The sequence below is a fragment of the Seriola aureovittata genome, chromosome 1, assembly GCF_021018895.1.
Source record: "Seriola aureovittata isolate HTS-2021-v1 ecotype China chromosome 1, ASM2101889v1, whole genome shotgun sequence".
Lineage (NCBI taxonomy): Eukaryota > Metazoa > Chordata > Actinopteri > Carangiformes > Carangidae > Seriola > Seriola aureovittata.
The window spans coordinates 20,167,710-20,183,859 of NC_079364.1; the positions used below are offsets into that span (position 1 = coordinate 20,167,710).

The 16,150-nt window shown below is 38.4% G+C and overlaps 1 protein-coding gene across 1 annotated transcript; it reads right to left on the reverse strand.

Moving 5' to 3' along the window:
• Positions 1–1,568: 1,568 nt before the first annotated feature.
• Positions 1,569–16,089, reverse strand: kcnk2a (potassium channel, subfamily K, member 2a). Its single transcript, XM_056390676.1, has 9 exons — positions 15,805–16,089; positions 13,642–13,748; positions 13,376–13,488; positions 12,559–12,649; positions 12,018–12,135; positions 11,052–11,212; positions 7,808–7,994; positions 7,572–7,711; positions 1,569–5,428 (listed from the first exon to the last, which is right to left on the reverse strand). Coding segments are annotated over exons 1-9 (1,257 nt in total). The 5' UTR covers positions 15,806–16,089; the 3' UTR covers positions 1,569–5,089.
• Positions 16,090–16,150: the final 61 nt, after the last annotated feature.

The window sequence follows — 16,150 nt, forward strand, 5'->3', positions numbered from 1 at the left end:
AATAGGAAGGCCTGAAACAAATGTCATAGTATAGTAAGCCATTGAAAAATATCAAGGTACAGTAAGGCATAAAAAACGTGAAAGTATAGTAAGGCATAAAAATGTCATAGTATAGTAAGCCATTTAAAAGTCATAGTATATTAAAGCATAAAAACATCATAGTATAATAAGGCATAAAAATGTCATAGTACATTAAAGCATGAAAATGTCATTGTAATGTATGGTACAAAAATGTCATAGTATAGTAAGGGCTTAAAAAACATCATAGTATAGTAAGGCAAAAAAACGTCATAGTATACTAAGGCTTAAAAAAGTCATAGTATAGTAAGGCATAAAAAGTCACAGTATACTAAGGCATAACAATGTCATAGCAATGTAAGGCATGAAAACGTCATAGAATAGGAAGGCATAAAAATGTCATAGTATAGTAAGCCATTTAAAAGTCATAGTATATCAAAGCATAAAAATAATAAGGGATAAGGGATAAAAAGTAGTGATACAGTGAAGCCCCGGCCCCGGTTCGAATCCCGCATCGGATGGCTCTTCCATTTCCTGTCTCTCTCCACTATACTGTCCAATAAAGGCATAAAAAGCCCCAAAAATATACTAATAAAAGATATACAATAGTAAGCCATAAAAAAGTCATAGTATAGAAAGGCATAAAAATGTCGTAGTATAGGAAGGCATAAAAACATCATAGTATAATAAAGGATAAAATTATCATATTACACTGAGGCATAAAACGTCATAATATAGTAAGTCATAACAATGTCATACCAAAGTAAGGCACAAAAATATCAAAGTATATTAAGGCACAAAAATGTGAAAGTACAGTCAGGCATAAAAAGGCATAAAAACGTCAAAGTATAGTAAGCCATTAAAAAGTCATAGTGTAGTAAAGCATACAAACATCATAGTATAATAAGGGATAACATTATCATAGTACACTGAGGCATAAAAACATCATAGTATAGTAAGGCACAAAAATATCAAAGTATAGTAAGGCATAAAAAGTCATAAAAACGACATAGTATAGTAAGGCATAAAAACGTCATAGTATTTTCCTACTGTCCATATGCAAACCTACAGCCTTGCATTAAATTATTTCCAGATGAGCCACTTCAAACCAATGAGAAGACCACAGTGAAAGAAAGAAATACACACAGTAAATATCTCTTCTATTTCTTGCGTCTTGGGCTGTATTGCTCTTTGAAAGAAGCTGAATAAAAAAATGTTTTAGAGGCCTTTCTTTTAAAAGACAAATCAAACTTTTTTCAGATGGTTTGTATGGTTTAAATGCCCAAACAGCAAAGTTGCACCATAAAAATGCTGCCAATCTTTTAGCAGCTCCTGTTTGAAATGCTCCCAGAGTTACAAACAACTATCACTGAATCACCTTGATCTGAGGAAAACTAAAACAATGTGACATTTTATTCATGATGAACATCAAAGATAATTTAAATGCATGATGCATGTTGTTCTTTTGGATATACAGAACCAACAGAAAAGGTTTAGCACTTTGAATAACACAGCAAACAGGGAAATATTTGAAATTTGGTTTATTTTCAAGTCACATATTGTACAAAAAACTTACATTGTGTTAAGATTAGGTCTACAGACATGATTTTTACAATGTGCTCTCCCAATCTCACATCAGTGTAGAAACAGTTTAGAAAAATACACAGTTTTTATGATTGCAGTCATAAAAGCATTAACATATCTAACACATTAGCAGAAAATGAAAAAGTTTTAGAGTTAGTTTCATTTTAGCTAAAGAGGTGGCTGTGTAAAATGTCATATGTTTGCTATCAAACTGAACAGTGAAGAGAGAAGGCAAAGTCAGACCAACCAGCCACTACTGTTTCCATTCAGTGTTAGTACTGAACCATACAGACCCATACAGTTAATGCTTAGCTAAAAAACACTACTATAGTCAAGTCAAAGTCAAAACAGTTCGGTTAGGATGTTTAGACTGGACCAGCACAGTACATCCAATAGAAGTAAAAGAATCCATATCACTTCTCACAGATACCAGTCAATCATGACTGGAAAATAGATCAAAGAACTGGAACTGTGCAGGATTCTCAAAGTTTTCTGATTTATTCTGGTTCAGGTATGAGGTTTTTATGTGTTGTTCTCAGCATCTTATTGGAACCATATACAACTCCAGGCTGCACCATTGATGTATTTCTAATTTTCTCTGTCATTACATTCAGTAGGTTAATTGAAAACTCTTTGTGTAAATTCTGAGAGGGCCAGATATTGGTTTCAAACTACCAGTGTATGTGCGCAGTAATCTAAGGGTTAAAAGTTTGTGTGGTAGACCGTGTACTCGCCTCTAATGCCACATAACAACAAAATCAAAGCCTTCTGACTGGATGGACTGGTTAGCTGCAGAAGCAGCAGCATGTTGTTACGTTCAAAGGCTGTTAAATCAAAGTGCATTTTCAACGGCAGGCATACACATGGAAGCAAACCCTCAGTGTATGTGTGTGTGTGTGTGTGTGTGTGTGTGTGTGTGTGTGTGTAAGCTGGGTATTAAAACTGAATTTATTCTTGCACTGTAATTGTCTGCACCTGTGAACCCTCCTATCAAACCATATCACACCTCAATAATGCAACATTAATGGTATGGTTTGATTTTCTATAATGTTTTCCAGGATGCCAAAAGTCTGACAGTTCACAATGAGATATAAAGATTCAAAGGTTGTTTGTGCAACACGTGTGGTTGTACAACTCAGATCATTATTATTATTATTATTATTATTATTAGTTTTAGCAGCTTTGGGTTGCTCAGCTGAAAGTGGATGTTTGCTGGATATAATACTCTGATACAAGATAGAATCATAAATGATTAAAAAGTTCACATAGATAAACCTTTTAATGGTTGACCAATTGGTTCAAATGGGCACTGCATCATTCATTTACTGCTTCCAGCCACTGTAGAAAATAAAACAGTCAAGCCTGCAACAGTTTACTTACTTGATCCACTGAGCCATACAAATTATATTATTATAGAAAAGACAAATTATTGGATAGATATGATCACATGTGGATCCAGGCCAGCAGAACATCATGAGAGTGAACAACTGACTTATATTTGTTAGACAGGATTCACCATCATCACTGCGCTTATGAAACACCTAATTTTCCTCAGTTCAAGTAAACCCAATTTTTACTGATTGACGTATCAGATCACTGCATATAAACACTTGTGAAATCATTGGTCCACCTCATAGTGTCCTGAGCTTGGCCTTGCAGGCAAAGTAAAGCGTTTAAGGCACAGGAATGGTTTTACAAATCTCACAGAGCTCAGAGATCAGTGCTCTCAGTTCTTTTAAAATTACATCCAAATAATCAGAGAGAGAGACACTCCTCAAACCACATGCAGCTTCTGCCTCTCCTCTAAAACTGAGAAGAGTTAGTTGCAAATATTGTATGTAATGGTGCCCTCTATCAACACATTGCAAAAAGATCTACAGTTGTAGTAAGACTTCCTTTCTGAACAACAGGATTGTAGGACTAACATGGCTGCCACTAAAAACCACAGAGGTTAGACCCTTTTGATTATTGGCTCTTATCAGAAGCTACTCACCCTCCAATCTGGCCAAACTACAGGTGAGTGTTTAGTTACTCATCAGCCTGCTTGAATCATTGGAAAGAAGTTTTACATTGAAATGAAAATAATATTTGGCAACAGTAACAGGAAAAAGTCATGGCTTTAAAAATCTGTTTTAAAAATCTGTGAATCTAATTCTGTAGATTGGAACATTTACCACACAAACTGTGGAAGTAAACTATATTAAAAACAAATTATATCTGTTAGCAAACTAGCATGTGATTTTTACACCACTGGTGACAAAACTGATAAAGTAAAACATAATTTATCTGAGCTACTCTATAAAACAGTCATAGAGATGACTGGCAAAAAAGCTTCAGATAAAAAAATGTTTACTTATTTAAGCCAATCCAATTGTTTGAATTACAAACAGTTTTGGAGTTTAAAACTACAGAGGCTTTCAAGTTTTATGTTTTAGAAAAACTTTGGTGCAGCAACTATGGTCTTTTCCCAAATCAATAAACAATGCTCTAATGTGAGCTCAGTCTAAATGTAAAGGACCTGCTATCCAGACTCCACACAGGTTCTCTGTGTTCAGTTTGTAGCTTGATCAATGTCCTCCTCCTTTGTAGTTCAGACAGCCCCTTCTCTAACTTTTACCATTCTGATGTCATCACATCCCATCATGTATGTAATACTTCTTACATGTCATTGATTTGACATATGAGGTTGACATCCTACTTGTCAGTGTTCTTCTGCATTCAGATGACAAACAGCCACATACCATATAACCGCTCCGTTCATGATCTGATTTTAGTCTGGTACCTTTGTTGTACGTCATACTTTCTCTCTCGCTCCCTGTGTTTCCTGTCTGCCTCTATGCTATCAACTGTCAAACAAAGAAAGCAACCCCCCCAAAAAAACAAAAAAATCAAAATAAAACAAACAAACAAAAATTTGTTTATAAGCTGAAAAGCTGTGTAGTACATCCTAAATAGTTAAAGTTGGAAATTTTAAAATGGTGCAAACATAGCCAGGCACCTCGGACATTCTTGCAACTATTCAATATTAGGTCACCAAATGCTGTTATTTTTTTTATACAGTATGTTCGATATGTAACATTTTATTGTCATTCAGCAAATTTTAACTACTACATGACAACTTGGCTTTTTTCCCAGATATGAGTGAGATTTGGTTGACAGACACCCATTAAATGCAGTTTTGGACAAGTCATGCACTATATGTTCTTCTTGTTCTTTGTTGCACTGTTGGGACGAGGGTGGAGAGGTGAGAAAGGTGTCCCGTTGTCAACAATCCACTGGAGTGTTGTTGAGCAAGGCTTTTACTCCAGCCTCCCTGTAGAGGGGTCACCATGTCCCTGCTGGGGTCACAAAGTACCACATTCTCGCTATTACCTAATTTGTGAATAGAAACAGTTCATTTGGTCAAGAAACTCTGGTCTCAGTACTGATGCCATCAGTGACAGCAAATGGAAAGGCCTTAGAAGGATTTTTAAAGGCCATCGTCTTTCTACTTGAGATGTTCAATGATTGAGATATCTCCTCTCTCTGGGTCCAAACCGTTCATGAACAAACTGCCGTTTCTGGCCAGAGGTGTCGTCAAGCCCTGCAGCCCGGTCTCCTTCTCGTTCTTGTCCCGTTCCTCATTGAAATTGACCGACACAGTCCTCTTGGGCATTGCGACTTCAGGGGCAGGGCTGAATCCCAGGTCTGTGGAAAGTTTGCGTTTAATTGACGCTGCACGCTGGAACTTATCATAGATCTCAACACTAACACGCCGACGAGTTTCTTTAAACTCTGCTGAGACGTTGGCCGTCCACTCCGCAGCATGAGCACGGATCTCTCCTACCTGCAAGAAGACAGAGAGACAGAGAGACAGATAGACGTAAGCATACAGGACAGATGGATGTAAGTGTAGAGCAAACAAATCCTGTTTTAATGACAGTGTCAGTTCAAGTTATAATATGTAACATTTACTATGTTATAGGTTTTGTTGAGTCGTGTGCTTAAAGTATCACACATGTTTCCATCTGTTTTCAAACCGAGGGGAATCTGTAATTTTAATCAAGGTAGCGGCGTCATTCATTTGATCGCCTGTAAATGGTGTCATATCCCATCTGCACGTGTCAGCTTTGTGGTTGTCGTCCAAAAGGGGTCAGAATTGAAGGAATCCTAACCGAGAGAAGCTGACTGCAATAATGGCAACAGTGGCCAAGACAATAACTCTCATGAGCCCACATTATTTCACTACGTCCCCAAACTCTGTCTTTTATTATCGTTTTGAATGAGAGACCCAAAGCGGCAGAAGATTATATATTGTGTATTTAAATGGCCAAAATAAACACTGATATAAAGAGGAGAGAATATTGTGTAATGGCATTAAGAAATAACATTTAAAAGTCTTTTTGGTGAATTTTGTATCGACATAAAATTACAGTGTAACATAATATTACACTGTTTGTGTCACTGCATTTCTAGGCACCTTCTGGGCAGCTATTGGTTTCCATTCAATTCACTACAATATTCAAATCAACATGCCAAGACTTGAACCTTTGTTGAAGTTTTATTCACTTTCTACTTTCATTCAAACTGTGACTGCTCTGAAAACTCTTCTTGTTGGTGCATTCAAGGGCACTCCGATATCCAAGACTTGCCGAAGCTGATAAATGCTATGATGTATAAATAAATGGTTTAGTCCTTTAATGATCTACTATAAACATAATTTTTCCATTTAGAAATAATCTGTTTTTACAGTCCCCTTTGTGAATGAAACAGAGCAAGAGAAGTTGAGAGTGACAATGTTACTGATCAGGAAGTCAACTCAGTTACTTTAAATCAATGTATCTGCAGCTAGATAGGACTGCACAGAGTATTAACCAACCATAGAAGATGTGGCTCACACACATACACAGCTGAACACATCTTTAAATATCAAAGTAGCAATGATATGTATATTTCTGGTGGAACAGAGCATGATGTTACAGCAGAGACATGTGGAAGTGGAAATATTTGAATGTTAAAAATGAACTCAACTAAATAGAGTTGTATTCTCCAAGAACATAGTGTGCTGGCACACTGAGTCTAATTTAATTCTATCTGCACATCTCAACTTGAATTAATTAAACACCTCATTATCTGTTCATCTTCAGAAACCCCCAGAATCTGATAAGAGTGTTACTCTGCAACACCACATAGCCAGAAAAAAAAGAAATGGCAGACTCAGGTGGAGCGCTGTGCTGACATCTTTGTTTAACCAGGATATTGACGTGCCTTTATGGGACGCTAACATGCTTCACTTTTGACCTGATATCTCATCAGAAGCTAATGGAACAGTCATATAGCCATTCAGTATCACTTCCAGCCAAAATCAACCCTGTGCACACACCTTAAATAATGTCTCTTTTTCTAACTCTGTCGCAGTGCCTGATGATAATAACACACACACACACACACACACACACACACACACACACACACACACACACACAGAACACAATTCTAATCCTAAAACTCTAACTCTAAAAGTCTTAACCCCTAAAAAGCCATTTAAGCAATTTAAACCATTTCTTCCTGTGAAAATTCCCAGAGGTTCCTTTCTGGAAACAAGTGAATTTATTTGTGCAACCTGTGTTATATTTAGTGTTCAGACAGTTGTAGATAAGGACATCATCAAATATTGTCCAGATAATCTCTCTCTCTCTCTCTGGATATGTAAACAGTAATAGCCTAAGACTATGTGTTTGGATGGTGGACAGTAAATTAGATTAGAAAACAGTCTTATCATTGAAATGACATTAAGCGGAGGGCAAAAGTTCAGGCAGGGACATGGCACTGTAAACGAGTAGCACGTATAACCTGTGTCACTGTGCTGAAGGAAAGAGACAAAGAGATATAGAGGGTGGAAACATACTGTATACACCAACAGTTGAACAGAGAGAGACATTCAGAGAGACAAATAACAGTGCCACTGAATGAAGCCACCTGTCTCATACCTCTTCTTTCGTCCTCTTGGAGATGACTCTTAGCCAGTCTCCTATCATGCTGAGGATGGCAGCAAAGTAGGCCAGTCCCACCAGAATCCAGAACCATACAACTGGTTTATAGTAATCCAAGTACTCGATTTCTGACCCACCTAGACACAGAGAGAAAGAGATGTTGAGTTTTTTAACACCTGGAACAACAGATCTGTACAATACAAAGAAATAGAGCGGTGTTAAAGTGTCTGTACCTGCTACAAAGTCCCCAAATCCAATGGTAGTCAGGGTGATGACCACGAAGTAAAGGGACTCGAGCGCAGACCAGCCCTCGATGTATTTAAAGATGGCTGCTGGGAGCGCCACAAACAGCAGGCAGCCAAACAACACAAACAGCAGGGTAGAGATCACCCGGATCTTTGTCTGACTGATGTCCCAGTGCTGCAGGGGAGACAGCAAGAGCAAGAGAGAGAGAGAGAGAGAGAGAGAGAGAGAGAGAGAGAGACAGCGAGAGAAAGAGAGAGAGGCAGAGAAAATGAGCAATATAACACTGAATTTCAACTCTGCAACAGGAACATCTGATCTGTTTGGTCTGTTTGTGATCACTGCAAACATACATGAAACTTCTCATTGATTTAGTGTTTAGGGTATCTAAGGAACAAATACTGTTATTATTACAGTTCATTGTGCGGGGGACATGAGTGTGTGAAACAAATCCATTGAACAGTTGTGGAGACATTTCACTCGAAACCAAATGTCACACTTGTGGTGGTGCTGAAGGATTCGACCTCTGGGGACAATGAATGTCTGCACCAAATTTCATGACAATCCATCCAGTAGTTGTTGAGATATTTCAGTCTCATGGCTCTTGTGACTGACCAACAATAACACATACAGCAGATTGTTGAAGAGAAAACTGTTTTTGAAGTGAAATGGTCAAACAGCCAGTTGCTGTTAGTAGTAATAGCATTATCCTGCAAATGGGTCCTTTGGGTACAGTAGAAAAGAAAAGCCATTCACAGTATTCACTGAGGATAATGCTGCACCCTCACACAATTTGCAAAGAGCAATAAGGCTTTCACAAACACACTTATACAATGAACTTTTGTCCCCTGTCCTCAGCCTCAATCATAATATTCATTACTGTGTCCCTCGGGTGCTCTGAGAGCAGCAGGAGGAAATCATTCTCAATTACACTTTCTGGATTCAGATTTCTCCTTCATCTCATTCAAGACTAGAAAGTAAACTATTCACAACAGCAACCTAAACTTTAAAAACTTGAACACAAACTGCTTGAACTCTGTTTCTCTTATTTGGCATCTGCAGGGCTGTTACAGCACATTAATGATGATGTCAATGATGATGTCACATAGACAGTCTCATAAAAGAATTCTGACAATATGATAAATAATTGAACCGACAGAAACTTTACTGTTTAACAGATGCAATGTGATCTGCTTTTCATTCAGGCAGTTTAAGCATTTTAATAAGTGTGGATCCCAGAAAGAGAGAATTGATTTACTCAGTTTAATTTCTGGCGTCAGCTGCTTAATGACCGACCTTCTGTAGCTTCACATCTGGATTCAGCTTTTAATCAAACCTGGCAATCAACAGCAGTTTAGATTTAAATCAACCCTTGGTGTATAGAAATCCACTCAGTATGTCACTCAGCTGGAGAATGACTCATCAAAATGTAAATTTAGGGCAAATGTTTTGTTCACACAGCATCTAAAGTGAGCAGGCACATGGACCATTTATACACACATAGCACACATACAGTAGCTACATACTGTTAGCTCTAGGCTGCATTTACAATGTAAATCTTTGCTGTTTAATGCCCAATAATTTCTGACATGGTTGTCTAATCTCAGCCATTATTGTTTAAAAGGCCATGAATACATAAAATTAATGAAACAAAGGGTTAAAAATCAAGCTGACCTTGTTACTGAAAAGTTTATCATCAAGGTTTAATTCCCTCTTGGGTAACTCATGCTAAAGAGGTTCCTTTAAAAATAAACAAGGACACATCTCTGAGGTGGGAAGTCTAACAAACCCAGAGAGATACAGTGCCTGAACTGGCTCAGCCATTTTTACTCAAGCTACTACCGGTTTATGGAAAACATGCTCAATGAAGGATGATCTATACCAGGGGTATTCAATTAAAATTCAAAGAGGTCCAGTTACAAAAATGTCCTCCCAGCCAAGGTCCGAATCTTATATTGTCACTCGAAATAGTGCACCCTGATGTAAATAAAAAACAACATACGTACTTTTCTGTCATTTATTGTCAAATTTTAAGTGTTATATACTTTAAACATACTGATAAGTCTGAACTTGTATGGCGCTTGAATGGAAAACATTACTGTAGTTGTCTTTACTACATTTCAAGTACCTGAATTTCTTCTTCTTCTAAACAAAAGACCTTTGAGCTGCCCACCCCCTATTTTAACCATGTATTGACACGGGTAGACCGGTCATACTGTGCTTTCAGTTGGATAATCTTACTTGCCCTCACTGCGGACTTCTGCGGGTATGTTTCATCAAACGATCCGTGTTTGGTCTCATAGTGACGCTTAACGTTGCTACTTTTTTTTAACGCCACAGTTTCACAGCATATGAGACACACAGGTTTAGAAGTGGCTGCAGGCAGGACGAACATGTATTGGTCCGTCCATTCATCTTTAAAAGTTCGGTTTTCACTGTCTACTTTTCTCATATTTGAGCAAGCCATTTCAGTCACCCCCCCCCCCCCCCCCCCGTCTCTCTCTCTCTCTCTCTCTCTCTCTATTCTCTGGTGCTGAAAGGGAAACAATCGATTTGATTGGCTTGGCTATTGATGACGTTTCTGTTGTATTAACTAAATTAGCTGCCCATGCACGAATGATTTATCTTTTTATTAGGCCTAATATTATAATTATAATAAAATTTTCACGGGTCCGGGGCAGAACCGTCACTGGGACCGCGGTCCGCCATTTGGTCATGCCTGATCTATACCATGAAACGACAGAAATTTGTCAATAGGTTTTTCGAAGTCTAAAATCAAAATATCTGTGGATATACAGTATTAGACTAATGTCAGCTATGTTGTATATTAATTAGCAGGAATTGTGTGCTGAAGCTCTACATTTCATATTTAATTCCTTTATCTATGAATAATTCCAGAAAATGAACTATATGACAATTTATCATAGTATCAAGTTCCACATACTGCAATATAGGTCACACAGTCTTACCACATGTTTTGATTAAATCAGTGAATGGTACAGTAGTTAAAACAGATGTAGGTGTTATATAAATATGAACTAAAAGAGCTGGTGTGGCTAAGGATGTTGTCAGAGTGCTTTAGTGTGAATTATTCATGTTTGCCTATATAAAGTTGCTGGCTGCAGTCCATAAACTTGTGTGAACTCTCCTGTGTGCGTTTTAGAAATAACTGTAGGTGCATTTTCACGCATACCTGTGTGTATGTTTTGACTGTGTACATTTCTCCAGACTCACCACAAACATTTTCTCCACTCTGGCAATGCCTTTGCCGAATATGGTGCCGAGCTGATCTCCTACACCAGCCAAGAGAAAGCCGAACAGAGGGATCCCTAGCAACGCATAGACGATACAGAATATTCTTCCGCCTTCTGTGTGAGGAGAGATGTTCCCAAAACCTGATGAAAAAGGACAGAGAGAAGCTGAGACAGGGAAATCTCTCACCAGTGATCCTATGGTATGAATACTAGGACAGTGGACATTTGGCCTATTGTGGTGCCATAATGTTTGTTTCCAACTCTGCACATCACACATTAAACACACGATATGGGATCCTGCTAAATGGATTTTCACTGGATGTTCCAGTGTTTCATTGCTCTATTCATTATTTTGTAGTGATTGAGACAAACACTGTGTTCAAATACAGTTTTTCTCCCAAATGCCAATGTTTATTTTCTAACACAGAGAGAGAACAAAGAGGGAATTTACAGCATCAGTAACATATTTTTCAGATTAAATATATTTTTGTGAATTAATTTATATTTAGTTTCCAAGTTTGTGATGTTTTCCATTTCTGTTCAAGAAATGAAAAGTGTGAAGGACACACACATGTATATGCATGTACACTGTAAATGTATGGCCATGGGGATGATAATGTGAACAAGTTTGATTATATCCAGGAAGCAGATGTAGAATCAATGACAAAAGAAACTCCTCCACTTTCCACAGAGCAGTAAATCATGTTACATTACTGACCACAGCTCCAATCAAAAGACTGTGCACACAAATATACACGTAACATAACACACTTACAAGGAAATTGCCATGATTTAAATTCATACCCCAATTAACAATGACACACCAGACAAATACGCATTAACATCAGAAAATACTATGTTAGTTGTTTCTTTTAATATCTAATCACTTCCTCTGATGGGCTACACATAGCAATGGTCTGTGTCTATGTCTGTGTGTGTGGCCTACCAATGGTTGTGATGACAGTCCCAGCAAAGAAAAAGGCAGAGTTCAGGTCCCACAGGCTGCTGTGATTGGTCAGTGTCCCCGCAGGGTTCACTCCTGAACGGATCGCAGACACCACTTGCTGGAAGGAGAGAAAGAGAGAGATTTGTGTTCAATACAGCTGTTATCAAAGAGGCACCGTCCTTGTGTTTAAAAAAAAAAAATATATTGTTACTCTCTTGCTGCTATTAATAATATTATCATGTCATGTCATTTAAGCAGATGACTTAAAGATGTAAAGATAAGATGAAAGATACTGGATCTGACCTGGGAACAGGAATAACAATAGTCTAACAGCAGAAATAAACTTTCTATGTTTCAACAACTTCCACTCCTTTTAAGTGAAGCTGTAGGAACTGTCCATGGTGCTGAAGCTGCTGCAGATATGCACGCTCGATTACAACTGTGTGTGTGATAGGAGATACTGTAAGTTGACACACACATGGACAATACAGTTCTTTATTTTTTATCTTTACACCTTTGGTAAAGGCAAGGCCAGTCTCACCTTCACCAGCTCCTCCAGCTGGCTCTGGTTCACACAGGAGTGTCTGGACAGGAACTCCAGCTTCTGGGACAGGATGGCCAAACGCTGGGCACTGGAAGAGAGAGAGAGAGGACAGAAAAGTGAAGGAGGCTGAGAAACATTTTTGAAGTTGTTTAATCACACCAAATTGTATATGTTGCTCTATAACCAACACAATGGGTCTATATATAGCGCCAGAGTTATTCCATATATCTGGGTGTCATCTGCATAGCTGTGGTGTAAAATCTTATTGTCCTGTAGGACTTTGGCCAAAAGCACACAAGGACTTAATTATAGAGGCCAAATAATTGAACCCTGTTATAGTCATCCACCCAGATAAATGTTCACCAGTTGCAACAACATAGCCACTGCCTTCTAGATACAACTTGAGACAACACAGTTCTGTACCAGAGTCTGTGATCAACAGTGCTGAAGACAAACATCGTTTAGTAGCCTCATTGTATGGGTCTCAGGTTTAGAAGTAGAAAATTGCCTTTGAAAATCAATTTGCAGAGAAAAGAGTAAAGACAACTTTCTTAATATTTTCACAATAAAAGAAAGTTTCAAAATATGTCAGTAATGATTTAGTGTGAAAGGATCAACACTGCACTTTTTAGAAGGGGCTTAAAACCTGCAGTTTTCAGTGGCACTGAAGAAATGCCTGGTAGGAGTGAGCAATTTACAGCTAGTAGACAGAATTACCATAGTAGGAGTAGGCTTGCTAAATGAATGGGTAGATGGGCGAGTGGCTTTTCTGGCAGAGAGTCAGACAGAGGGTGGACATATTTAACCTGCCTACCTCTCGTGAGGCTGCTCCAGGGATCTGAAGACTGCTGCTCCCATCACCAGGTACAGAACCACCAAAAGAAAGATGGCGGTCACCGTCTTCCATTTCATCACTGTGGCAACCACCTACAACACTTCAACTGATCAATCAACCCACATTCACATGTCCTGAATTAACCTATGATAACACCAAAAGCCCATTTTACAGAGCCTTTGTATGAGCCATTGTGACAAAAATAATTACTTTTAAAGTCTGGACTTCTTTCTTTTCTCTCTCACCTCACTCTCCTCCCGGGGAGTCAGTGTGATTGGCTTTGTGGAGAAGGAGAGGCGGGGCTTGGTGTTGTGAGTGGCGGATTTAGGGTCCAATAAGTCTGGAGCTGCCACTGTCAGGTGAAATAAGGAAAAAAATGCCAATGAATCATTTTTTCCCCCCACACTTCTTTCCCCTCCCTGTCTCTTCTACCTTGCTCCAGTAAACACATTTAGCTGTTAATTTTAGAAGTCCTTATAAATAAATCAGCAACAAGTCCTTTAAACGGCCTTTAAATCCAAACACTGCTAAAAGCATGAATCAAGCACAAGTGTTTAGTCCTCGGGCTTTTTGCTCGTGTTCATGCTACTGTGCTTGGGTATGTAATAATGTGTGTGTCTCCTTTTATAAGACACAGCCCGTAGTTGAGAATAAAAGGTATGCTGAGGGCAAGAAGAAAGAGGGGCATGAAAGCAAGGCTGAATATAGAACATCAAGTTTACTGATCTCTCTGGTGAGACGGAGAAGGAAAAAGAAGCTGCCAATGTCTTTGTTGTTTGCAAATGAATAGCTTTTATGTATTTACTCCTTTTCAGTCGGTTAATAAGTGTGTAGAAGGTGTGTTGCAAATTACATTCAACTGTGAAACTTTTGTACACCAAATCGGGTGCCTAGCTTTTAGACCTGTCAATCAGTTTGGGATCTGTTGTTCAATTGAAGTGTAATTTGTGTGAAGTTAAGGAGAAAAACAAGAGTGATTAGAGTGAAGACAACAGCAGTGTGATAACTACTCTCAGTTTTTCGGCACAAAACATAGGACCTTTTGTATTTAAAGATCTGTTTACATGAAGGTTTTATTTCCGTATTTTATGTATCTTATTTATTGAAATTAAATAGGTAGAGGAGGAGGAGGTGATATGTATTAGGATATTACCCTGTGATATGAGGTATACACATACTAATTCTGCAATAGCATCATATTTTAATTATTCTGTCTTCACTGTTTTATTATTCAGTTATCCTAAAATCACAAATAAGAACAGACTGTGCTTGAATAGCAGACGTGACAGTTTTACTACTAAGACATCATATTAATATGATCTCAAACATAAAAGCCAAATACTGCCAGAGACCAATTAAGTACTTTGGAAATTAGAATAAATATTATGATATAACATTTTTCACCATATTGTACTGCCCCAGTCTGAGTATGAATATGCATGTCTATGTGTGAGCGTGTGCATGAGATGACTGAACAGAGGGATGAATGGAGGGCAAGAGAGAGAAGAGCAGCAGAGAGGAGGAGAGGATATGGGAGGTGGAGTCTGTTCAGGATTACTCAGACTGGAGAGAAAATTACTAAAAGTTATTCATCTTTTACGCCGAGGATACATCATCTCCATAAGTAAGAACATTTAATCAATAGACAGGATATCAATTAAACTGAACTGTACAATTGTATATAATATATATATGCTCTCCAAATGAACATTTGAATCACAGTCCACAGTATCTTCACATTGCCATTCAACAAGCACAAACTGAGAGAAATGACAAATGAAACAAAAACAAAGCCTTTTTCTTTCAAAAATCGAGTCTTTTTACTGACGTATATTAGGCTGAAAATAAAAAAAGGTCAAACATTCTCTGGCTGATTACTTTCCACATACAGGTTTGTCCAAATCATATACACTATGTGTTTAGAAGCACAGTCACCTCAATGGTCTAAAAACATTTCTCTCATAGTCTGTCACTCCTTCATCATTACATGATATTCTGTAAATGATGGGATGAAGATGCCTAGCTGCTGAAATATTTCAAATACTGTGAAATATCAGAATAAAAGAGTAACCCGCACCCTAGATGTTTAGCTGCTTTAGAGAAACATTTTTGTGGGTTCATCTTCATCTCTCCTTCTTCTCTGGGTGGAAAAGTGAAGCCAGTCTTACATGGACATGGAGCCTCAGTGTTATTTTTTACTAAAACATGTGTTATAACTATTATGTTGAAATAGATCAGATGACATATGAACCATTTGATTATTCTAAAAATAACGCAGCCAGCCTGAGGTGTGAGCAGTGGTGATTTAAAACTTATTCACAAACTCCAATAAGTTTTGTCTCTCTCTCTCTCTCGTTGCAACCCTGTCTCCTACAAATAACGACAACACATTACTAAGTCTCACTTACTCCTTGTTGTTGCCTATCCGATGCCCTCCGCTCTCCTCTTCTCCTCATCCGACGCTCTCACTGCGCTTAGGGGAATCTTTCCTCCTCTGCGTGTCTCCTCCCTGCGGTGCTGAAGCGGGGGAAAGATCAGGCTCTCCGTTTTTCTTTTGCTCCTCTCCTCTACTTTGACCGCTGATCGGACAGTGATGCTGCGCTGAGGTACTTTCTATTGTCTCCACATGTCACGAACAAAGAGATTTCTTTGGTCTTCCTCCTCGACCTTCTCTTCCAGCTCTCCAGCGCTCACTCCGCTCCGTTTGCGCTCTGGGTTTTTGAGCGCACCGGTGCAGCGGTGGGATATCACCGA

What these genes read in the sequence shown, in the direction of transcription:
- kcnk2a (XM_056390676.1), bottom strand. An exon ending in AGCTGGAGGAGCTGGTGAAG is followed by an intron (nt 12,136 to 12,558) that starts GTGAGACTGGCC and finishes CTCTCCTTCCAG; the next exon opens with CAAGTGGTGTCTGCGATCCG. An exon ending in CCAAGAGGACGAAAGAAGAG is followed by an intron (nt 5,429 to 7,571) that starts GTATGAGACAGG and finishes GTCTTCTTGCAG; the next exon opens with GTAGGAGAGATCCGTGCTCA.